Source organism: Lagopus muta, chromosome 5 (genome assembly GCF_023343835.1).
Source record: "Lagopus muta isolate bLagMut1 chromosome 5, bLagMut1 primary, whole genome shotgun sequence".
Taxonomy (NCBI): domain Eukaryota; kingdom Metazoa; phylum Chordata; class Aves; order Galliformes; family Phasianidae; genus Lagopus; species Lagopus muta.
In genome coordinates this window covers 7,025,336-7,050,997 of record NC_064437.1, presented here as the reverse complement: position 1 = coordinate 7,050,997, position 25,662 = coordinate 7,025,336, and the positions used below count along the sequence as shown (strand labels likewise).

The 25,662-nt window shown below is 40.1% G+C and overlaps 1 protein-coding gene and 1 long non-coding RNA gene across 7 annotated transcripts in view; both read right to left on the bottom strand.

Annotated features, from left to right (window-relative positions):
* Nucleotides 1–14,391, bottom strand: part of LOC125693194 (uncharacterized) — a 58,770-nt gene extending 44,379 nt beyond the window's left edge. Inside the window, exon 1 of the long non-coding RNA XR_007377010.1 lies at nucleotides 14,364–14,391. This is a non-coding gene — a long non-coding RNA (uncharacterized LOC125693194). The remainder of the gene's footprint in view (nucleotides 1–14,363) is intronic.
* BEND5 (BEN domain containing 5) overlaps nucleotides 1–25,662 on the bottom strand; it is an 851,759-nt gene that overhangs the window by 296,803 nt on the left and 529,294 nt on the right. For 3 of the 6 annotated variants that reach the window (XM_048944761.1, XM_048944763.1, XM_048944762.1), the window contains 2 exons: nucleotides 25,033–25,246; nucleotides 20,081–21,156 (listed from right to left, as the gene is read on the bottom strand). The exons of 2 other annotated variants lie outside the window; for them this stretch is intronic. In XM_048944761.1, coding sequence (XP_048800718.1) covers nucleotides 20,996–21,156; nucleotides 25,033–25,246 — 375 coding nt within the window. In that variant the 3' untranslated portion in view covers nucleotides 20,081–20,995. Of the gene's footprint in view, nucleotides 1–20,080; nucleotides 21,157–25,032; nucleotides 25,247–25,662 lie in introns of those variants that run through there. One more of the 6 variants, XM_048944760.1, reaches the window with a different exon arrangement.

The window sequence follows — 25,662 nt, the reverse complement described above, 5'->3', positions numbered from 1 at the left end:
ATCTCTTTGTCTGCTGTGCTGATAAGTATAGGAATAAAGCCAATTAAACTCAAACTCCAGAAGTCAGTCAATTTTTTCCCCCCTCTGTCCCTCTGTTGAAGTGAATGCTGCATCTTCTCCTCAAATTCCCTCCCTAAGCAACAATCCCATTTACTTTTTGACCTCTGTAAATTAAAAGAAGTTTGCAGCTCTCTTTTTTTCCAGAGCTGACTCCATTTACTTGCGAAATTGTTTATTCAGGCAATTCCCACTCTGTAGCATCAAAGTTTGTTGTTAATAGTTGCAGACCATTAATCTACATGATGAATATAACAAAGCCTGTGGAAGAATCCCAAATGGACAAGCATGATAAGAGATGGGAAAAGAGGCTGGCAAAGGTCCAGGTACACGATATTTTTGTGCCTGACCTCTTTAATTACTCAAACACCAAGTTGACTGGTAGATGAGCTTTAGAGCTATTCCAGCGGCTACCAAAGAGTTCTTTAATTTCTGTGAAAAAAAATGCAATTTAACTGTTCCTCTGCAGCACAGAGGTAACATTTCATCCATTACATCTCACCGTAGTGCAAAATTAGTTTAAAACAGAAAAAGGAACCTCACAGCACAGTGAAGGTATACAAATACCTCCTCTGAGCCTTCCTGCCAGAGCAATATTATATTGCCAACAGGGTATTAGGGGATTTATTTTCATCTCAAGGTCCAGGTGCAAGGAGCTGAGGATGAGGAGCGTGGGATGATGTAGTGGCTGCTCATTGCAGATTCTTAACTCAAGTGACCACCACAGATACCATTTCAACAGCCACATTTCCTGGCACTAGGGAAACCGGTGACAAAGCACAAATAAGACTGTTTAATAAACGAGTATTTTGCTATTACAAGGAATAGCTTTTATTTCAAATTGTAACAAACTCAGCAACACTTCAAAATAGAAACAACGAACCAAATAACTACAGCTATTTTTCTCATATAGTTTGCTGCCTGCATAAAGGCAAATATCTCTCCGCTGCTGAAATCAGCAGCAAGGTGGAATGATATAAACTTCTGGGGCAATTTCCCAAGTAACTGGAATTGGCCTTTCCTCCATCAATCCATCTCCATTCACCACATCATGGTACTTTCATTCTTTGAGAAGTTGTGAATCTCCTCAAAGACTCTCACAACATACCTGTATTTTTACCCTTGCCACTTCAGATTTGAAACTGGAAGGAGAAAAAGGATCAAAGTTTTCATAACATCATAGAACCATTAAGGTTGAAGAAGACCTCTAAGATCACCCAGTCCAACCCCAACCCACCCCACCATGCCAAGTGACCACGTCCCTCATTGCCATATCCACACAGTTCTTCAGAACCCTACAGGAACAGTGACCACACCACCACCCCGTGCAGCCTGTGCCAGTGCATCACTACTCTTTTGGAGAGGAAATTTTTCCTAATATCTAACCTGTAATGTGTCTCAGCTCATGGAACCAAGACCAAGTTCTTCACTAGGTTTTGTGCTATATCCTGTGTATTAAAATTAATGATGTCTGTCTCTCCAAAAACTCACATTCAGAAACCAAAATGACAAACGCTTTGATGATATCCTATATTTAAGAATTAAAAACATTTCACAGATGTGAATTAAATCTCACAAAGCGCAAAAGAGTTGTCTGCTGACAAGAACATTTACTGAAGGAAAAAAAGTCCAGATGATTGAACTAATGATTGTCAAATGAAAATGCCACAGGAATTTATAAAGCAGAACTCTCTCCTGAAATCAGTGAAAACTTCCTGGTTCAACATTACTGACTTCTGCTAGCAATTCAGTTTTGATAGATGCTCCTGTTTTTTGACTAAAAAGTAGAGTTATTACTGACTTCCAAGGTTGATTTGGAAAAATAATTCCTTATTGAAGTCTCATCAATCCAGAAAGTATCAAAACCTGTGCCTGAAATATCATCCTTCAACCTGAGATATGCAAGAAATCTCTACTGCTGAGGAGAGATCTGCAAGACGGATTAGGAAGAATTTTGCCTTCGGTTTGATGTTCAAATTAGATTACTAATTCACAAAGTCCTTTTACTGTTTAATAAATTCAGATGAAAAGGAAAGATACAAATTCGTACAGTTCTCTCGCTACTTAATGCATTCAGATGAAAAGGAAAGATAGAGCGTAATCAACACATGCATTAATTTATGCAGATCTTTCCCCAGCCTCATGTTTTAAAATGTCTTTTTAGATAAAAGGCCAATAATACTCAGCATTTTTCATCTTCAAAGTGCTTTGAAAATCTTAACTACTGAATTGGCACAGCATACCCATCAGGTCCATACAGATTAGTATCCCTATTTTAAAGAGCAGTTCCAGGCAGAAAGGTTTTGGTATTTCCTCACTTAACCAGAAGCTAAGGCTAGGTGCTAATTAGCAAATTCATAACTTGCAGTCACAGCCCTTAGATTACACACCATGCTCTCGCTAAGTCACATCGTATAGACAATGTGTGTTTGTCAAATCTTGAGAATACTTGTTCTCGGGGGACAGAACCCAGCAGGAGAGCCTGCAGTGCTCCATAACCAGGGCTGTAGCAGCAAATTCACAGCATTGTGCAAGGCAGGTGTCTTACACAGCTCTAAACCTCACCTCATTTCTGTCAAAGCACCCCAGTCCAGACAGCAGAGGTGAAAAGAGGAGCCAAAGGCAGGATGGCAGGCAGGCACTGCAAAAACAGAGCTGATAAGCAGATTCAGACCTTCTGATTAGCACCAAGGGTTATGTGAGCAGATGCCTATCTCATCGCAGAGGGCGTAAACACATCACAGAGAAGACTTTCTGCAGTTTATTTACAAAGAACACTTTCTATATCTGCTGCTAATAGTTTTTTCTTGTAGTTGGAGTTCAATCTGCACTGCACCACTGGAAGAAATTCCTCTAATAGCAGCCCCAGCATTTCTCCACTTCAGTTCATTATTTTCTTCCTGTAATATAAAGGCTCTTTCACAGAGGCTCAGGCTATGAAACAGAGTCGGGGCGCATTGTGATGGATGTGCAGTGGATTGCATGTGCACTGCACGACTGTACAATCTTAGAGGTCTTCTCCAACCTTGACGATTCTATGATTCACTTCCACATCTGAGGACAGGGAGAGAGAGAGAGAGAGAGAGAGAGAGAGAGAGAGAGAGAGAGAGAGAGAGAGAGAGAGAGAGCAGCAAATAACCCACAGAAAGGCAAGATGCAGACATGCAAGAACCAGCCAGCTCAAAAATCCTAACTACATGGGGATTTATAGCAGGATGTAATCCACTGCTATAGAGAAGTCTTATTTTTTTTATTACAGCCCTTTACTCTTTTTTCTTTTAAAGATGCAGCATTGCTTTTTCAATTGGGGCAGGAGGTGCCTTCTGGCAGATGCAGATTTGCAATGGTTCCTTCTTCAGTCATTTATATGGCACTTTTATGCAGGGTTACACACTGCTTTCCTGACACAGCAATGAGCTGAGGGCCACGAGGTAAAACGTCAAAGAGCTGTTCTAGCCCAGGGCCTAGCAGACAAACAGTGGGATGAGAAAGAGTTCACAGGAGTTCAGCATACAGTAGTACTGTGGTTTGGTTTGCCCTTCCCTGCAGCATCAAACAATGGGGTTGTGTCTTTGCTTTCAAAGCTCTCAAAACTCTCAGGAAACCTCCAGAAACTCTGACAGTGGTTTGGCTGTGGGAGTGCTGAAACCACTGCTGATCCCTTTCATGGTGACACAAAATTGTCTGGCAGCTTCCAGGCAGAGGAACTTCCTCTGTCCGTCCCCAGTGCAATACATCACATGCAAATCACAAGATCTGTGCAGCAGCTCTTATCATATATTGTCTCAGCATGCAGCACAGCAGGGTCCCACACGTGGATAGGGCTCTCCCTGGCTGCAGCTACCACAGCTTATCAAGATGTGCCTTCCAGACACCAAATCTAAACAGTGCAATTTGCAGAGCTCAGCTTTGAACCAAAGGCCAAACATCACCTCTTAGTACCACCTGCAATTATAACTCCTATTGCTCTGTCTCCAGGACCCAACTGCAGAACTATCACAAAGATAACAGGCCCAGCCCCAAACACATAAATACCTTCTGACTGCAGAGCTTACAACGTATTTTGTCCAAAGTTTAGGCTACTAAAAGAAGGCTGGTCGCTCCATGAGAAAAGTAATATCCGTTTTAGCTTTCAAACATTTTGGCTTTTTTTTTTTTATTAAAAATACGTACAACAAAAGCCTTATGCTGTTGTCATGTACAAAGGAGATAACAAATAGCATATACAAAGCAGATAACAAATGCTAAAGAGTGGAAATCTGTCAGCTACTAATATCAAAAGGCAAACAGATAAGGAAGAACAGAGAAGTTTCTCACTGCAGCCTTTTCATAGCCAACAAACAGAGGGCATCCCAGGCTCCTCCTTGTCTCTTATACCCACCACATATACCAGTAGCCCAGCTACCAGAAGCAGGAACACACTGGAACTTTAAAAACAACTAACCAACAAAACAAAACCAAAGTAAACTAAAAGCAAAACACTATTAGGTTTGCCACTCCCTTCTCTGGGCAGTGTTATCCAGAGTTTTCTCCGTGGCTCCAGGAAGGAAAATTCAGTGTCTTTGGTACTCTGAGCTCTAGAATCTCACCATAGTGTTGCAGAAAGATTCCTCTCATCTGTAATGCCAACACATGCCCAGCACAGAGGAGCCACCCCCTGCCCAGCCATTTGCTGCAGCCAAACCTGCCTAGCTTGGGTTTGCTGATGGCTGCGTCTCTCGAGAGAGTGACATGTTAATGGTATGTCCTTTTTGGTCTGTTAGCTCCCACTTGCAGCAAAACAGCTGTAAAATTAACTAGAATCCAGAATTAACATAAGTTACTTTTTAACCTCTTGATACAAAGGCATTTTATATGGTTCCCTGGTACATCTCCACAAATAAAAGCCTACTATTAAAATAAGCCACCACATGCAAACCACTAACCTTATGGGACTGCATACCTTGAGGTGCTATTATAGCCTATTCCTGCATGGCATCTGAACAGTAGGGTTATAGAATGATTTGTAAGGACCCACAAAGTTCATAGAGTCCAACTCCTGGCTCCACACAGAACCACTCAAAATCCAAACCCTACATCTGAGAGCACTGTCCAGCTCTGGCAGCTTGAGGCTGCAGGTATTACTTGCCTCGTGTCCTGGCTCATGGTATTGCAGCTACTCGTAAATCCACAATGCAAAACAGAAGATCAGCGAGCCCTGCCTGCAGCATGGCTATGAACCCAGCCACTGCAGAGCTCAATAATGACTAGCAGAAACCACTGATATTAAATCAGTTTGCTCACTTTACAGCAGCAGCCTCCCCTGAAGTGCTCAAGAACAGCTGTGCTGTTTCACTTGGAATTCAGTGGTGGAAGGATGTTGAGACTGAAAGCTTGTCTTCTTCATACAACTTAGCTCTCACATGAAGGTACAATGGCTGTCTACCAACACTGTTTCCCTTGAAGAACCAGGGCATCTCTACTTAAGAGGTTAAACGAGGACTTGGATACGTATCTGCAAACATACATAGCATCTGAAGGACATACTGGTGCTGTGCCACTTGCAGAGAGGTTATTAGTGAGTATTTCACATTGTGGTGTAGGCTGCTCATCTTTAACTGCAAGGTCACACAAAGCAAGAGCAGTTATTTGCTTGCATGAGCAACTGCGTCAGCGAGCGGCTATTCAGAGCAAAGCAGCCCCGCCTGCACTCTGCTCAGCAGCCATCAGCAAACAAAGTCTGATCAACTGCCTCCATTTGTGCCTGCATGCTTGAGAGGCCTGCAGATATTAGCATTTTTTCGGTTATCTCAAGATCTGCATACATGATAACCACGTAACCGAGTTTCAGCTGGCCTTCATTTTTCCTCATTCAAAGAGGAGCAGATGAGAAATCACCCATTTACCCATTTACTTTTGGCTTTGGTACAAGGCAGCACACTGCAAAGCATCGACCATCCGCTCCATCAGCACGAGCAGAGCGCTCACAGCACCCAAGTCCTGGTCCGGCACTGGGGTTGCTAAGCAATATGGAAATACAAATAATAAACGAAAAACAGCCACCTGCAAAAGATTACATGCTGAATTGTACCTTACCATGAAAGCTTATGTTTCAGACTTCATCTCATGTGGATTCAAATTTGCTGAAATTAAATTTTAAAAGATGGCACGATTACTGTGCAGAATGTTTTGAGATATGTAAACACTTTCTATTCTATTACTGTGAATCACTTCAGAATTTGCTTTTTTTTTTTTTTTTTTTCTTCTCTTCAAGGCACTTAAAGCATGCAGCTCTGTGGAATACAATGGCTGCTTTGCTTATGACAGCACAGACTTGAAAACGTTTAAATATATTTTTCTGGCAGCGTGTATTTGTGATTCCCATCGTTATTTAAAAGGTGACTGTTATTCTGTGTACAAACGTGTTGTTAGCATGATTGATGTCAAAACTGTGTTTGCACTCCACATCAGAGAAGATTAAAAGCTGCTCCTAAGAAAGCCTCCTCACAATGCACAGCAATGTAAACACACCATACTAGGAAATCTCCCAAAGGGAACTTCTCCCCAAAGGCCACCTCATGTATCCGCTCTGAGCTCAAGCAACTCTTGTCACAACCACATGTCCCTTAGTAACAGAGAACCCCTTTCTCTGCAGTTTGGGTCTGGAACTCACCAAGATAACTCTTTAATGGGTGCAAAGAGCAGCTCTGCGCTGCACGTATGTTGAGGGCCAGCCGCCAGGCCACGGCCAAGCAGACACAACAGGAAGGAGAAAGGAATGCAACAAGGCCTTCAGATTGCAGTGCTAGGGGTAGATTGTGCATTTGTAATTGGAATCATGCAGCTTTAATTAGATTTCTGTTGCCACAGCCCCTGTGGACATGCACCTAAAAGCAGTGATCAAGGCAGGGGGAGGGAAATGGACAGACCCCAGACTGATGGCATAACACGGGCCCTATGCCAGCCCTATGAAAGCCAGGTGGAAAACAGAGCAGTCACCTCATTTGCAAATTATTACAACTTTGCAAAACAATATGCTGAGTAAAACAGGAAATTCATAAAATCGTTAAGGTTGGAAAAGACCTCTAAGATCACCCAGTCCAACCCCAACCCACCCACCATGCCCACTGACCACATCCCTCAGTGCAACATCTCCCAAGTTCTGGAACATCTCCAGGGACGGTGACCGCACCACCTCCTTGCGCAGCCTGCACATCACTGCTCTTCAAAACTCCCTCAGGGTCACTGCAGCCTTAAATGCAACCGTGGGAACTGAAATTGTTCATATACTCCATTTCCGTTGTTCCCTCCTCCCCTGTCGGGTGCTGATAGCAACTTACTCTGACCACAGGCACCCATCTCACCCTCAGCAGCATGCCAACTCCTGTTCTCACCATATCTCAGGAGCTGCAGTAACCCTCCACGTGCACAGCATCACAGCAAACCCTGAAGCAGCTTGACTTTTCTCAGCTTGCTGAGAAGAGGTTTAAGCTTGCATTTACTGAAGACCAAAAGCTCTCATGCACAAACAGTCACACAAAACTATAATTTCTAAGCTGCAGCAATTTAATTGCAAATTTCAACCTTCAACACCAGAAGATTATCTTGCATAGGGATAAACACTGTACTCAACCTTTCTGCACTGCTGGGGTGGTCTTACCACGTACCCAAAATAAACATAAAAGATAATTTCCATAATTTATTTTTTTTGGAAGTGATGAACTTTGCAGTTGGTGTGCATTCTCCTCCTGTAGGGGTGGCTTAGAGTCAGGAGGTTGGCTTTATGAGATGCACTGGTAAAGCTGTGTGCAAACTTTGGAGTGGCAACTTCTATGCAAGGAAATGTTTTGTACTCCTGAGAAAAGAAGCACTCCAAGGTGGTGCTGATGCAGCAGAATAAATGATGCCAATCCAAACTACAAGGGATGTGCCACATTGCACATTGAGATGCAAAGCTTGGTATTTATTTGTTCCATGTATGCACTCTCTGTAGATGGGCTCCTTGGGAGATCTCACTCTGCATTATTACTTAAGCTCTCAATCACCCCTCATGTCGAGATTAATCTTCACAATAAACACCACACTGACAAACAAAATTGGAAGCATAAGGGAGAAACATGGATATTTGTGTTTGGTTTTTTTTTCCCCCCCATATATCACATATACAGCTCAAGAGTTGGTAAATTTCAAGTGAATGTTGCCTGAAGTTCTTGAGATAAGTATTACTGAAACAGAAAATACAGACGAGTGTGGCATTAGGTGCTATCAGCTCACCTGACCTGTTAACCCAAAGTATGTATATGTATATATATATATATATATATATATATATATATATATATATACACATATATATACATATATACACACACACACACACACAAGTAAAAACAACAATGAAGCTTAACCCGGTATTACAGCAGTATCTACAAAACTTAAACACATGGCACCCCACGAGAGCATATCCAAAGCATTGGTGGCTAAAGTATCCAGGCTTTAGTTTGAAAAGTTGCCCAGGAGAGGATATGAAATGAAATTCCCATTAAGCTAATCTTCCAGGTGGCTTTCCAGATCTCAGCCTCAAGTTTACATTGACATACCCAAAGGCTTTTAGAAAATGTGGTATAATCTCCTATTAAAAGGCAGTGTTTTTTGAGTTTTAGAGCAAGGGACCCAGGATTATGCCTTCAGTGCTAATTTTTGTCATAAGGTGCGACACTGAGCTAGTAACCAGGTCCCTATTTCTGAGCATTCTCACTCATTTCTTGCTCAGAATAATACCTGACCCACTGGGTAAGATTGAGGCTCCCACAGACCTTTACAAATAGTTTTAGAATAGACAGAAATTTACATATAAGCAGAGGCAGTTTTGATATAAGCTCTGTTTGAGAACACACTCTTAGCAGGAGGAGGAGAAACATCTACTAATGGCATCACGCTGGAGGTTAACACCAATGCGATGCAGGAGCAGAGGAGTATCAGATGGGAGGAAAACATGACTTTCAAGAGAGGAGTAATGGAGCGGAGATCAAGTTTGACAATGTAAATACAAGTTCCTAGAGACTTATGAAGGCCATGTGTACAGCAGGAACCCAGAGAAAAGATAATCTCAAAGTCATTGATTACCACTAAATTATGAGTCCTCAGCATGACAAAGACGTGAAAAGAGCAGAAGATATTTCTAGAGAAAGGTATTTCTCAAGAGATAGTGTCATTGCATATGGAACTGTTACCACTCCAGATAAAACTCAGCACAAAGCACCACTGATCAAGTAAGATCTGACAAGTACAGAAGAAGCTGAGATAAGCAGGTGAATCAGTGAGCGTATCTTACAAGTGAAACGTAAAAAGCAGTTTAGTCTAAAAAGGTAAAGTATATATAACCCATCTCTCCAGTGACAAAAGGAATTAAAAGAAAATATGCAAAATCTCATTTTAGGACTAGACAACACCATTTCCTCATGAACAAATTGAAACTGGACGGGAGAGGTAAAAATCAAGCCCTGACAAATGATGTTCTAGCCTCATTTATCATTAAATGTAGAAAGAGTAACAGTGGGGCTTCAACTGTATGGGAGAGGTCACTTCAATCTTGCGTGACAAAACCCAACAACAGGTCTGTACACATTCAGTGCTAAAGAACGACTAGCTCCAAATTCAATAAAACCTTGGCATCTGACAGAAGTCTAGGCTTTGGGATAACCTATTTTAGTGCAGCCAAACAGTTTCACTATAAGAAATTATGGTGGAACAGACATTCCTGGAAAGGAGCGCTTGCTGTCCTTCCCAGTGCCAAAATGAACATGTTGATCTTGTATTTTATAAATGTTTCCTTTCCAGAGGAGGCTGATGTTTACATTAATTCACCCTAGATGTCATCATCTTATTTCTCCATTAGGTGAGCCCTTCCAAATTAAGTTGAATAATTTGATACAGTAACACACTTGTCTTTGACTTGACCTGAAGCGATGCAATCCAGGCTACAGTTGCAATCACTACTTCACTATTCATTCTTTCTCTTAAGGGAAAAATAAATACATATTATTATGTACGGATTTCTGATTTTACAAGTACCCGTACTCTAAACAAACACATCCTTCTCTGGATTTCAGCACATTGACACATCCAGTATCCACAACAACACTCAAGTCAGCACTCACTGTTTCTATCATAATCTTTTCTACAGGCAAAATACCTCCAGATGAATTTAAGGACGCAAAAAAAAAAAAAAAAAAAAAAGATTGGCACATGCTTGCAGCCTTGGGAGACAGGGATTAACAACAACAGGACTTTCAATCCTGAGCTCAAACTCCACTAACCAGTGCCAAGGGATTTGTGGTTCTGCAAGGATGTAGGTCAAGCCAGAGGGGACAGACAGAGTCCTGCAGGAGCCTGGAGGCAATTAAAAGCAGTGATGCAGCTGAGCATCGCTTCCCCCGAGATAGGAAATTGCAGGCAAGAACCATCTATTCATCCTCCATGTGTCTGACAAGAAAAGATGACTTGGTTATAAAGCCTTTCAGATGTAATGAGTTACCAGAGAAACTCTCAAAGGATGTCACTGGTTACCAAAATACTGCTCAAGTATTTAACAAAGAAAAAATCCTGCAATAACAAATATCTGTTCCTTTAATTGTGCTTTTCAGACTGCATCCTTCCAGTAATTCCAACATGGGCCCCTGAAAGTACAAACACATAACTCTCATACACAGAGCACAGGCAATACCAGCCAACAGGACAACCTTCTGCCTAAACATCCTACTTTGAAGTTTGTGACTCAAACCAGATGAGCCTGTTAGCCAGCAACAGAAGGTCCCCAGCTTTTGCAGAACTGCCTGAATAGCTAAGACACACAAAGTGTATTGGGAAATTCTGAAAGAGGGGAAAAAAATTTATCAGCCACAGATGACCTATCTTTGATTTCATAAACAGATAGGATCAAGTTAGTTTCCTTTTCACAGGTTAGAGACCAGGGAGTGAACACAGTTGCACAGGTCCTATCAGCATAAAACAACTTCAGGGAAATTCCTTGTTCAAGTTGGGAGGGGGAAACATGGTAGATGCACAGAGAAATGAGCTGAAGGAATCTCCCACAAATCACTGACTAGAGAGAAACCCACCACCCATAAGTGCAAATATCAAACTCCATAGCCTGTATATCACTAAGAATTCCCCCCCAGTGCAGACGCCCTGTTAATTTTGCACAGGTTATAACAACCTGACCATTATCAGCATTGACACTGAACGTACACAGAGTGACTGGAATGCTACGAGCAGACAGCGTGGGGGTAGATAATACACCACGGAAGTACTAAGGATCTGAACACAAGCTAATACAGAAAGGCATGCAAATCATCCCAGTGCTATTGACACCTCTGAGGCAACAAGCCCATGGTGGCCCCTGCAGAGCCATGTTGCCCTTTGTGCACTGGCACAAGCTGAGTTGCTGCAGAAAGGGGCTCAAGTGGGACCTTCTGAATCCCACCAGGGCTCAGACTATGATGAGACACTAAATTTCTTCTCTAAGGAGGACGAGCAACTGGCAGCATCCTGCACTGCAAAGTTGAAATCTTTTGAGTCCAGTTTCTACTTATCTCCAGAAGAGAAGTCTTATCATTAACCTTCCAGTTAGTTAAAACCTATACAGGCCTTTCCAGCTCACATGAGAAGAGGCCACCCTTCAGCACCCCCCCCACCCCCACGAGGAAAAAAGTCAACTTCAGGCATCACATTACATGTTTTTCTTGAGCTCATCACCTGAGGGTCAGCATTTGAACAGGACTGGCTCCATGATGCTGTCCTGCCCATATGTTGTGAATGGAACCTGGATGAATCTGCATGTCAGCAAGGAATAGGCAGTGGCATTCATTTCAAAATCCACTGGAAATACACAAATATCAATAGATGTTTAAAAGAGAAACAATTTCTTTTCAAAATGTGTGGCACACAAAATTTCTAACACCTTTGAACGACAACGTCACAGCATTTACAAATTACCAGAAGAACCTTTTCTGACAACATTCAAAATTCTCAAAGGAAGGAAAAGGCTTCTTAAAAAAGGATTAATTACAAGTTTTTTCACTTTACCTTGATGTACTTCGTTTACATATTTAATTCTGTTTTGACCTTCAGAATTCTCAAAGAACAATTTTTATTAAACCATCTCAGTGGAGAAATGTAGCAGTTCCTAATCTTGTCTCTGAGGTTAACTGAGAATATTAATTATTTAAAAGAAATAATCAAACAAAATATATGTAACATTAAATTCCTTTAATTTATCAAAGCAAGTCCTTGCACAGCAAGGACTGAGGCATAGCAAGTTCTTCTCCCGGCAGGTCCAATTTCTTTGTGTGATTTTGGCCAAAGGCTACCGATTGAGATGATTCCAGTAAGTTGTGTCTCTCTGTAAGGAAAGCTTCCTTTCCTTCTCAGCATATGTAACAACAAAACAATAAGGACTCCTTGCCTTCTCTTGGCAGTTCCTATATGTCACCAAACAAGAAATCTCCAAACCCCTCTCCCAACGACGACACAAAATTAAGTGACGCTAAGACGACTGCAGCCTGCTCTCCTTCTAGTTTCATCATTTTATCTCCACTGCATTAGACACTGCTCTTTTTAATCCAGTCCCATATTGCCATCCCTGCCCAGCTCGGCAGAACACTCTGCTCTGACTACAAGAAGAAACACTTGGACAAATAGGAACAATGTGCTCTCGTTGTTGGCACACAAGTAAGATTGAGTCAAAGAGAAAAGCATATAGAGATAAATACAACATTGTCGTAACAGAGCTATACTTAGCTACACAGTTAAAAAAAATAGAAGAGAATTACATTGCAGCATCAGTTGATCAGGAACAAATTAAGTACCTTCCCCCCTCCCTTCTACAGAGGCAAATTACATTTGCCCCACAAAATTAAATTACAACTGGCTCATATGACATTCTAATACAAACTGACGTGTCCTAAAGCATGAGACTGTACACGTTAATTAAACCAAATACAGTATTCAGGAGAATGTCAACAACTCTTCTGTAGGTAGCACTTCCACAAAACTAAAATGAATTTGGGTAGTCATAGAGAAAATGTATCACAAAAATGAGCTGCCACTCAAGAAGCGCAGGGCAGTGGAAGAATGAAGAAACTCGGTCTATTAAGAAGTGCATGAGGTGAGTCAAAAGTATATTAAGACAAATTTAGAACGAGGAACTGGAAATTAAGCCAGAAAAACATACACAAAAACAAGGCAGAAGTCGAATAGCAAGGTGTCTACCTGCTGGCTGGAATAAACTACTAGTGGAAAAGTTGGATTTAACATTTTGATGCATCTTCAAGGCTGCTTCTTGCCCTAAGCAGCATGCTGCAGCCCAGCAAATGCTTCTCTCTGAAGGAAAAGAGTGAAGTTTTCTGGTGGGGACCACACTGCTCCATTGAACGGCCCACCAAGCAGCCAGACCACTGCCACACTGCTTCCACGCAGCACATGGAACAGAACTCAACAGCTAAGAGAGACATTCTCAACAACTGTGCTTTGATCACAGAATCCTCAAATAGCTCTTGCTTCCTGAGGCCAACAGGTGGCTGCTTTTTGTACAGTAAATGGGAAAAGGGAGTACCATAAGGCAATTTAAAGTCATAAATCAGTATAATCTGCCAAAGTGCAAAATGCTTTCCATTGCTCATAGCACAGAAATGACAATCCAAGCTGAAGTACTGCAGTTAGGTGAGAAGCTTGCAGGCTATCCATGTCTATGAAAAAGAACCAGGGAAAACTCTGTTTTAAGGAACAATTTCAAATACTGATGAAAGCTTGTATTTACAGGAAATTCCATCTCACAACTTTGAGGTCTCCACATAAGCGTAAAATTTTCTTTGCTACATACAAGATCTGCTTCAGCACAGCAAGAAAAAGAAAACGCTGCTACATTTAGCCCCTGAACTGCAAAGTGTGCCTTACAGCAACAGGAAGAACACCGGATCTCCCAAGGAAAGGCTCTAGCTCGGTATAATTTATCTCCAAAAACAGCAAGTAGGTATTTCACTTCAAAACCCTGCAAGGCATGGATTGCAAGGTGCTTCTGACCCCTTCCTTTTAAGGCAAGGGCTTCAGACCATCTCCCCCTTGCAAAAGTAACAGAAGAGGAAAAGAAACACCCAGGAAACAGACAGGACTGGCCAACATCAGAAAACTATCAATTTATGCAATTGTGTACTCTGCAACAGGATGGAAAGTAATGACAAAGCAGCAAAGACCCAGGCTGCAGAAAGTGAGGACTTGCACAAACACGAGAGTTGCAGGAACAGAAACAAAGCAAAGAAACTGCTTACCTTCTGAAGGCCTCAGGTGCACAGGAATGGCCAGCAAGACACCCCCACCTCCTCTGTCAACACTTAAATGAGGTCTGGGATGTATCCTGGCTCCATCCCTTTGGTCACTCAGGCACATTACATGCACCTGTGTTGGCCCTGCCTTCTCACCAGGTGCTCAATCACTGCTTCAAGCTGTAATTCAGCATTTCCACTACACATGGCACAGAGTTATACAGAGTAATGTACAGAGTATATTACATCTGTACACATACAGCTACATAACTGCATAAGACAGAGGTCCTGACTGCAGAAGAGAAATGCTGATTACTCTACTTGTTAAAGGTTAAATTCCTGGTATGCAAGTGATTGAACTTTTATAATTAATGAAAATTCTCACTGATTGTAACCTTAAATGCCAGTCAATCTGCTTGAGATTTTGCTCTTTGGCTGCTGACTTCACCTAAACCACATGTATTAATTCTCTGTGGGAAGGTGCAAAGCACAACCTGCCGCAAGGTTCCCTGTTCCACCAGCCATGGGTCCTGCTAGAGGGAATCCATTTCATTTTAAATTTAGGAAAGCCACAGAGTGGAATTTGTACATATTCACCAATGCTGTGATAAATAATCTTCCCTATGTACCTGCAGAACAGCCATCCCATCAATTGTCTGACCTTACTCCAGCAAGGAGGGCAACTCCTTGCACTGCGCTCCAAAGCACAGATGCTACAGCCTTCACCTCTGCTTAGTCCCAAATTCCTACATCCCTGATTGCTTCTTCCTGTCAGAATATGCAGTGAAATGGAGAACTTAAGTGAGTATACACTGGTCTGGAAGAATTAAAGCATTCTTGGAACTGCAAAGAACCAGCAAGTGCCAAAGCACATTGACAAACAATTCAGTAAAAATGCGAAATTTCAAAAGTTTTGGGTTTTTTGTTTGTTTGTTTGTTTTTTTGCATTTCATAATTAAAGGCACTTTAAAAAATGGAAATGCAAAGCAGTAAGTTAGAGGTTGATGCTTTGCCCATCCACATGTAATGCAGGCCTAATTACTTTGAGAATTACTTTTTAAAAGGAACTCCCATAAAACCTGCAGATGACTCTGTATGGAAAGGGGAGAATTTGGCACGTGTGGTTCACAGATTCAAAAAGTCCAGTGAACTATTTTCAATTACCAGAGGGCTGATGTCTCAAATTAAACATCAAGAAAGGCGTGTCCCATTAAACTTCTATTCAGTTAATACAAGAAAAATTGAAAACGTGTGAAAATACAAGTTATAATTTAACTATGCTGCAATTTAGTAAGATTATTTCTTACTAAATATTTGGGAATTATTTAAAGATATATTCAACTATAAAGGAAAGACTATGAAACGCTCTCATGTTATGGCTTTCATCCCTCTGTGTGTCATGTGGCAGTGTGATACGGCCATATCAAGGCATGTTCCCTGTGCTGTTATCCCAGTGCAGGTTCATTCTGACTGTACCAAAGGGTTTTCGCAGCCAATTCTTCTGATAATTAGTCTATCTCAGGAAAGTGGGACTTTTGGGATGTTTTCTCCATCTCAAAAGAAAGCTCATTATGACTATAAAGGACATGCAAGCCCCAGCAAGCATAGTTTCTTATCTTACGTTTCACAGAACTTTTTGCAATTCTTGTGCTATAATGAAAGCATCTCTTAGGTGTTCAGTAAATTTTCTGTGACTCAGAAATTCCAAATCACTAAAGAAAAAAAATTCATATTGAAGTAGGTAAGCCCGATTCATTAAAAATAGGTGTAAATACTAACAAGGAGTTTAGTTCCTTTTAAGTTTTATTATCAACTCAAGTTGCTGTGCTGCAAAATGGGGAGGAAACAATTCCTTTCACAGAAAGAAGATGTCTACTTATCAGGCAGCAGAGAAAAAAAAAATCCTTTAAGGCTCAGCTTCTTCCTCTCCTCCCAGAGTTGCTTTTACCTCTACATTGGCCCTGCCATTAATGGAACTTCTAATGTCATAAGTGAGGTATTTTCAACTTTTGGATCAACAACTGATGTCACAACTGCGGAACTGTTATTTCCCTACAGGACTGAACAAGTGGTATCTGATGCAGAGAGAGAAAGTTATTGTTCAAACGCAACAGCGGAAATAATTGCAAAAGTAAAGCAAATGAACAGTCAAGTAAATTAATTCCTTTTTGAATTACTGTTCCTGTTTTCCAAGTCCAAATGATTCTCATTTCCTATTTAGGAAGCCTGAGGGGATGAAAAAGTGTCCAAGATGGTGAAATTAAAAATTAGCTACTGAGCATGAAACATGCAATAATTGTACTTCATAGCATTTTTATTGCCCCAGTGTTCTATGAATCACTTCACCATCCCACACTGTTACGATGAAAAAAATGACACCAATAAAGTCAAAGCAATTGATGTTATGACTTCATCAATCCAGGACTAAAGGCATGCACTTAACGACAAATATTTTCAAGAAAACTACCACCTCTTTTTGAGGAAGCAGAAATTTCATCTTTATGTCTTCCTGAAAGTTCTCATACCAAATGATGGAACACTGGAATATAATCCCCAGCATCACTCCTGTGTCCGTATGACACAACCTTGCCTTCTCTTCCAGAAACCAGCCAAGTTTGGGGCTCTCAAGCAACACAAATGAGGTTAGCACACAGCCAGGCTACAGCTAATAAGCTGTCCTAATTCCAAACGCTCTCATTCCTTTGAGGTTTTGCATCAAGATAGTATTATTTTAACAATGAACTGCACTCAGCTTTAGTTTTTTAAAGTCTACAAATTCAGGAAGCGTGAAGCTGAATTATCTCTGCAATTTCACTAAAACCAAATAAAGTTCAATTTATTGCTACTTAAAACTTCCAAGAGAACAATAATCTACACTTAAGACAACAAAGCCGCAGCGCAGCGATCTATCAGATACGACATCAAAGGTACGGCACGCAGAAGTCACCTCCCGCAGGGAGATCGTGCCTGATCTGACAGCCATGCTCAACAGCTACCCACGTGCAATCTCAAATTCCTCCTGCTGATAGCTGAAATTCGACAGGACTAAATAAATAAGAATGTTAGTCTGGATGTGTTTAAGAAATAAAAATCCAAACAATCCGCACTTGCTTCTACCTCTACGAAGCATCACTAAATGCAGACTGTTTGCACAGCCAAACAGGATGACTTCTCTCTTTAACAAATACTAGCTTTCTTTTTTATTGAGTGGATAGGCATCTTGACCAAGGTATTAAAATCTCTGTTAGGATTCTTCCCTTTAATATAGTAGCTCATTTCCCTTATAAAATCATTAATGGAAAATCAAGCCATTTTTGTTAACTCTAGTCCAGCTTCCTTGCAGGAGTGCCAGAGGCTTTTTAATATGGATCAGGTCATGAATATACATATTACAAATTGCAGCAACACTGTGTGGCAATAAAGGACTCAGATCATTCATAGAACAGTAATATCTTCTTTCTATTTTGATGAAAAAAGAAGGAAGCAGCGTGCACTGATCAGGACAGAAGTCACTTACTCTTAAGTCCGTGTTTTCCTGATGCTTACAAATTCAGGTTTACAGCATGAAGCAATAACACAGCACAAACCTAAGAATGATGAACCAGGAGTATTACAGGGCAAGAGAAATCCTCTTTCATGTTATGCCACAATTCAGCCGTTTCACATGAAATAAAAAGTTAGTAGGCACTGCTGTGGCATAATGTTTCCTAGTAGATTCCCAGCAGATGCCCTATGAGCAAAGCAAAACGGTGTACAAGCAGACACAATTCCCAAAGAATTAATGTACCAATAAGAACAACATTTGTCAGAAAGGCACAATAAAATAGCGACATTAAATTCACAGCTAATTTATCAATCGATATTCCAATTCAGAAAAGCACACCCTCTTAAAACATCTATTTTTTTCTTGGGTAATTGTGGAACAAATGACAACCAAACCCTACTTCCTTACTTGAAACAGAGACACTGATAAAGGCTTCTATGGTTTTTGTATGGGTTCATGTGGAGGGAAAAGAGGGCCAAACTGAAGTACAAAGATGTTATTCATACACACCTGCTAACCATTACAGAGCTCTCCACAAACTGCTTTATAACTACAGTGAATGAAAAACTGGCTCATGATTAGCAAAAGCTAATTTCCAGAAACACAAACGTGATTTAAAACACAACAAATCAGCATATTATCTTTAGCACATCCTGTTCCTTTACTTTAACTTCAAGCAGTGCTCACGCTAAATGCCAGTTGCCCAGTCCGAAGCAATTAGCCTCCACAACACTTCTTGATGTGGGAAAGTGAACCTTTCTGTGTTACCCTAACACACTCCTGTTCAACTCTTCTAAAAATTGCCTGCTGGACCTAGGGTGGAAGAAACTTCAGAAGAAATATATGAAGACTTCCCAGATACCTTTCCCAATAGAGTACGTGGGAATTCTTCTACAGCATTAACACCTGATGGGACAAGTCTGTCAAGAAGAAAGATGAGAAAGATTGATGCTGATTTTAAAGATAGAATCTTTGTATTTTAGGGGCAGCTAGACTCCTTACTCTAATTAAATTTTAATCTACTTTTCCTAGGTTTCAGAAAGTGCTGTCTCAAATAGACTTATCTTCTAAGAAACGTAGCATGATCTCCTCATTAGAGTTGCTACAATGAAAACACATTAGTACTAAAGCCATAAAAGACTGAGGAAATTGTGGACATTTTCCCCCCAAACTAGTGGATTTTCTTAGTATCACTTAAAAAAAAATTGTACAACCACAAGTCTGCTTGAAAAGTGGAAGCTTGACGTTTAAGTGTTTCTTCTATTCTGTTCCTTAATTAATAAAAGGATACATGCACTGACATTATAAACACTAATTTGCTATTTAGCATCCCAAATTAGGAAGCATAAACATTTATGCACTTCATTAAACACTACCTAAGAACACTTTGAGATTAACAGGAGACAAGCAAGGCTGTTAAAAGCAATTTCAGACTAAGCATTAACCACCGTAAAAAGACACTTTTTCTCTTGCCCTCGCTACAAATTCTCCCCAGCTCCATCCTAGAGGTACCAGCCCCTATGAAAAGAGATTCAGAAATTGGTGGGATCTGACAGACTTGTTCTGGTTTAAGGGAAGAAGAGGTTGGAATGCAGAGTTATGGACAGAGAAAGTACTCTTTTGGCAGCATGACATACTTAGATTGGCTTAAATCAATCACAAAATTGTACCTTGGAAAGCAAAAACCAAATACTTATGCCCTAAATTAAGACATTGTTTAAGCACACGTGGCCTACAGAAACAGACAAAGTGGCATTGCCCCCATCTCACCTCCAGCACACCGCATGCCCCATCCCTTCCCTCTATCCCAGCTCTGGAAGGAATCCTGACATTGCCCCTCACTCATTATCTGTGCACACAGGACACTGCAACAGGCTCCACGTCACGGTCTGCTGGTGCTAAAGGAGGATGAGAAGAGATGACATGTCTCAAATTTACATCAGGAAAGTTGCCATGGTGGAAAAGAACCAAATGGTGACACTCAGAACAGACAAGCTGAAAGGCAGGTAATCATGGTTAACTAACATCACAAATATGACATATCCTCAGGACTGATCGGTACAGGTCCTAAGTTATCTTATGCTCAAAAAATGTTTCATCCTTCACGAAACGAGAATTAAGGCTATTTTCTTCCAGTTACAGACAGCAAGATATAATTCAGACACACAACAAATTACGTCTCGTATCTTTGCGTTGCAAGACTAACTTCAGGGTTAAAAATGTATATTTATTTCTAATTCAAATTTGTGCTAAAATAACTTGGTTAAATTACAGACTCACAGGGAAATGGCATTAGATTTTCTACTATACAGAATCTTGCCATAGTGTAGCCATTTAAAAAATCTTCTGAAAATACAAATGTCGTATCAAGAACAATAACATGGACATACTTGAGAGCTTTGTACCAAAACCAGAAATCTGAAAGGCTCCTTGGTTCCTGAAAAAGAACGGCTTTTATATATATATACATATATATATATGAGTATATATTTACATATTTTTAAAAAATAAATTACCATGATTTTACAACTTTGGATTTTTTTTTTTTTAAATTACATTGGCAGTAGTGCTCTGACTACGTGATACGAAGTGAGAAAGAAGCATTCTTCCTGTGTTTTTGACCAAATATTTATAAAAACAAGCGATTAAAATTTCAGTTCAGAAAAACACGTTGTAAAATACAATAAGATCCTTTTCTATAGCAAAGTGAATTTTATGGAGTTCTTCCTTTTGAACAGATTTTTCCTGCAGCCTAGATGCACTAACTCCAATAAAACAAAACATGTGCAAGACGGGTTTGTGTTTGTAGGATTACAGCCTATATACAGAAGTGTGGGTATCCCACTGCAACTGGTTGGAAAACCTCTGAAAATTCACTGCTTCATTGTGAATGGACTTACAATCGATATGACATGACTTAAAAACAGACTGCACTATCGTAAGGCTTTCTGACAGAACGGCTCAAAAAATGAATCCGTTATGGAATGAAAGTAACGTCTCAGGGCAGCTTCTCCCATCAGCAAAAATGCCACACAAGTAATAATAAAAAACGACACTTATGTAAAACACTAATATTTTATTAAAAATCCAAAATTTATTGCAAATTGAACTTTGCACTTTCCCTCCTTTCTTCATTTTTACATGACTTATTGATATCCATGATTTTTTCACAGATGTACTTGTTGACTTTGGAGAGTCTCTGTGCAATTTCAGTTTCATCCACAGTTTCTTGTGCTATTCTATCATACAAACATTCTGGGGAGAAAAGAAAAAAAAAAAAGGAAAGCGTCATTAGTCTATTTTTAGAAGAGAATATAGCCCTGTTTGGGGCTAACTGCTCAAGAGACATCACCATAGAGTATCTGTTGCAAAACAACAGAAGCTCTCATTGATTCACTGGGTATTCTGTTAAAGATTTTTTTCACCAGGATTGAATCTTTGGCATGACAACCTTCTAGTTACACCATGACAGCATTAAGAGGCTTTCTATACAGAAACAGGGCTAATTCCAACCTTCCTTGTCAGTCTTGCCCACCTAACTCTGGTATTTTTTCATGTCTCCAGAGTAGATTTTGTATCTTCTCCCACACGAATGGTTTCACAACTGTTATTTACAGTTTCCTGTCACTTCTATCATCGCATCTTCAAAACATTCAGTAAATTATAATGGTTAGAAAGAGAAGCAGTAACCAGTAGGATAAGGCATCCATTGATCTTTTAATTATTATTATTTTTTTTTTTAAATCTGTACATCATACATTAGCATCTGCACCTTCATGGTGTGCCCTGCCTTGGGGCATGCTTTGCTTTTATTAGTAGATTAGCCAGGGAAAGAGCTATGTTCTCACAGGTTTGCACAATGCATTTCGTGTTCTCAACTGTTACACAGAAAGCAAGCAACAGTAATAACTGCAAAGCAATGAAGACAACGAGAGTAGAGACAACCCTGTTCATGGCGTTGGCAGTTCAGTACCAGGACTCAGCACAAGTTACTGAAACTGACACAACACACCCAACTCCTTAGACACAGGCAAGCTTTTCTTTTTGTTTTCATAACCTGAACAATGTGTTTTGTTGAGTAGGCTACTAGCAATAAACAGCTTCCCAGACTGATTAAACAAACTCAGCTCTGCTTTGCCTATTCCAGTGTCCGTTTATTGCTTTATATACAGAAAGCCATAGAGATTATCACTTAATTAACATGGTTTATAGCATTTATAATGCATTACATTAAAAAGTTATGAAAATTAAGTACTATGCATGCTTTGTAGTTCACTTTGAAACCTCTCAGAAGTTTTATAAAAGGCTATTTCATGTTAACAAGGTTTATAGCAGTGCTCATGCATCATACTTTTAATAATTTCTTTGTTACATACCACACAGTAGAAAATTTTTAAAGAAGCCTGAGATACCAGACTCATTAAGAGCTAATGCTGTTTGTTACTCAGACATCCATTTTAAATATACTACTCTGTGTCCACAGAATGATGAGAGCATCCAAAACAATACGAATTTGAAGTTGTAAGATATACACTGAATATAAAATAGAATTAACCAGCATGAAACCCAATAGCTGAAATGCCAATCATAAGGAAACTATGATTTGAAGATGACGCCTAGGAAGAGGCATTTCACTGAGAACCCAAAGAAACCCAGCACGCTTACAGGACAAACTTGTATTGCTGCAACCTCATAAATGTGGCCCAAAAGGTTGCAGCAGATACACCTAGTATGGTGAACTTCCAGTACAACACCGGCTACAGCCACAAAAAAGAATTACTTGATAGAACTAATACATCAGCTTTAGTTCTTAAAGTCAGTATGACCCAGGCAATCCATGACTATGGATTGTCACAGTTCTTCATCTTCTTTCTCTTCCATTTCTGAGAGGCTGCAGAAACAGTAGTTTAGTAGTTTAGATGGTGGCTCAGGGGCTCCAAAAATTGATCCAAGGGTTCTGCTGCTTCTTTGCCTTTTGACTTTAGAGAAGTATACACACCTTCTTATTTCTGACATAAGCAAAGAGTCAGGTAGACCTGAACTCGAAGGTCTACTCAAACTGAAGTCTAACAAGGAACTTTATATCTTTTTGTGATACCTGAACAAAGCCAGTGGCCAACTACCTTCCCTGCATTCCTGCACTTGTCCAACTGTTACTCTTCTTTTTTTTTTCCTTCTCTATTTCTCCATTACATAACAATTTCTCATATTTCCAGCTTTCTGGGAGTCACTGTTAATTTAATGGGGCAAGATCTCGAATATTAACACAAATGAAAAGGACACGGAAATGTGGAAAAACATGTTTATGCACTGGCTGCTGCCACCTGAAAGTATTGGCCATGCAGTTTAAGTGGCTGAAGAGAAAATTGTGCAGTCTCTAGACCAACAAAAAAAGAGTTACAGACAAGGTGAAGGAAACACTGGAAAGAAAAACATGGAAAATCAGTGAGTAAACAGTAGAATTCAAGTGATGGTGGAGGCAGGAAGCCAAAGTTTGACAAAAAACACAGAAAACTGAGGAGATGGGGAAGAGCTGAATTGCTGGGGAGCATGAAGTTAAGGAAGAGCACAAAAGGAAGAGCTCAATCTGCCTCTCACCATTTATCTGTCAGAGTGCACTTCCAAAATCACTAATCAAAACAAGTTAGAAGAAAGTTATCATTTAAATAGTGTAAGCAACACAGACTGGCCCTGACCGAAGTAGAAGAGCAAATTCTCACATAAGTAACCTTGCCAGCAGCAATGAGAAGCAACAGCCTTCAGCTAGGAAACTAGAAGGCTCACTGCAATGAACAATAATCCCTTTTTACTGCAGGTTTGTCAGTGCACATCTGTAAACTGGGCAACTAATTCTTTTTTAGGAGCAGACAATCCACAGAGTGGACTCCTTACACAGTCAGTATGTCATCACTGTATGTTAGGATTGTACCAAAAAGTCCCGGTCAGAAGTGGAAAATCGGTATGGAACAGCTTGCATTTCTATATTTATTCTCAAGATAAGTTAATGAAAAAAAAATAAAAAAACACCCAAAAAACAAAATATCTTTTAGTCATTTCTTATGGAATAAGAAAGGCAACAGCGGGAATACCAGCTTCCAACTTTTCCCCACAACACAAAGACACAGACACGCACACACTCAAAGAGGAATAGTATTTCTTAGTTCCAAAAAGTGGTACTTGCAAGGCACATTACAACCGCTCATAAGACAGTTCACAGTTAAGAGCACACAGTGGCTAAGAACAGGAAATACACAATAACGAAGCTGAATCAAATTGCAGAAGAAACTTTAATAGGGAGATTGCTTTCAGCCCTACTGCAATTTAGTCTGGACACAAAACCAAAAATCCAATTTTGCTAGGTATTCCACAAGGAACTGCCTCAGTTGTAACTTAAAAAGAAGAAATACCAAGAGAGACAGAAATGAATGCGAAACACAAGCATGATGATACAAAGGGACTGAAATTCACTATTCATTTTAAATAAAGGAGAAGGCCTGCTCTATCTCCAAGTACTAAATGCATAGACTCTGGCTTGCAGTTACTGAAAGTGTCACTGCAATTTTTTCCTGCCAATGATTTACACTTCCTGTTCAAATTCCAATTCAAGTGCAACATTTAATTTTTACTATTTACATTTTCTCCACTTAAAAGGGTAAAACTATTATTTCTCAGCTCTGAAAGCATGCATATTTTTACAGACAGCTATAACTGTTTCTGTGCCTCATGTCAGAGTTGGTTACATTCTGGATGGAAGAATGTGGTAAAGCTACTCTCAGGCTTGTTAAAAGCAATAAGTGCATTTAGAAAGATTGTTACGTTACAAACAAATTCCAGAATCATGTGGTATTCTCCAAGCTTTAGAGTCCTGTCCTGGAAGTGGTTCAGAATGATGATCTTCTAGAACCTTACTGAAGTCAACATACAACTCTTCGACTGTGAAGGACTGCGCTGTGCACAGCTATTGCAATGTATCTGATTTTTCCTGGATACGTATGCATTAACAATGCAATAGCAATTTTAATTACAGTTTTTAATCAGTTAATTTTACATGAGCTGAGAAGAAGCATCTTTCAACTCAGTGATTAATGGTTAAACTTCAAAGCAGGAAGCAAAAGTTTTCAAATAACCTACCTCTGACAATGCTTAATTTGTGAGGTGAGAGAGGTGGCTTGGGAACGGCATCTTTCTTTTTTTTGGTTGCAACTCCTGTGACACTTCTGTTCTTGAGAACATCTGTTCCCCAAATCATAACCGCTAGATTTTTTGTATACTTTGAATCTCCTTGTGTTACTTGCAGCTGGTGCCATTTCTCCTCATCTACCCAAATTCCACTGCCAAGATGGACCTAGAAGGTAGTAATAATAACAGCTTATCTATGGTACGTAGCACACAACAGTCTCCAAGTGCTGTTTGAACATTAATATTAGGTACTATAATAACAGTAATTAGGGTTGAAAAAAATCCATTTTGCCTAATACTGAAACTTCTCCAGCTTTGTGGGGACTCTTGTTTTCCTCAATTCTTCTCACCCTACCTTTTAAATTTGATTTCTGCCCACCCATAGCCTACCTCCCAAGACTACGGTTAGGAATAGAGATAGAAGAAGGAAACAGGAAATATATCCAGTATTATTATAAAGGTATGCACAGCATATAAACCAAGCACCAGCCTAATTTAGGAGCAAAATAAAACATTTTCTTTCACGTGAAAACTTCCCTTTCCCTTTGGCTGAAAAAGACCTGGAGCAGTAGAGAAGGGAGG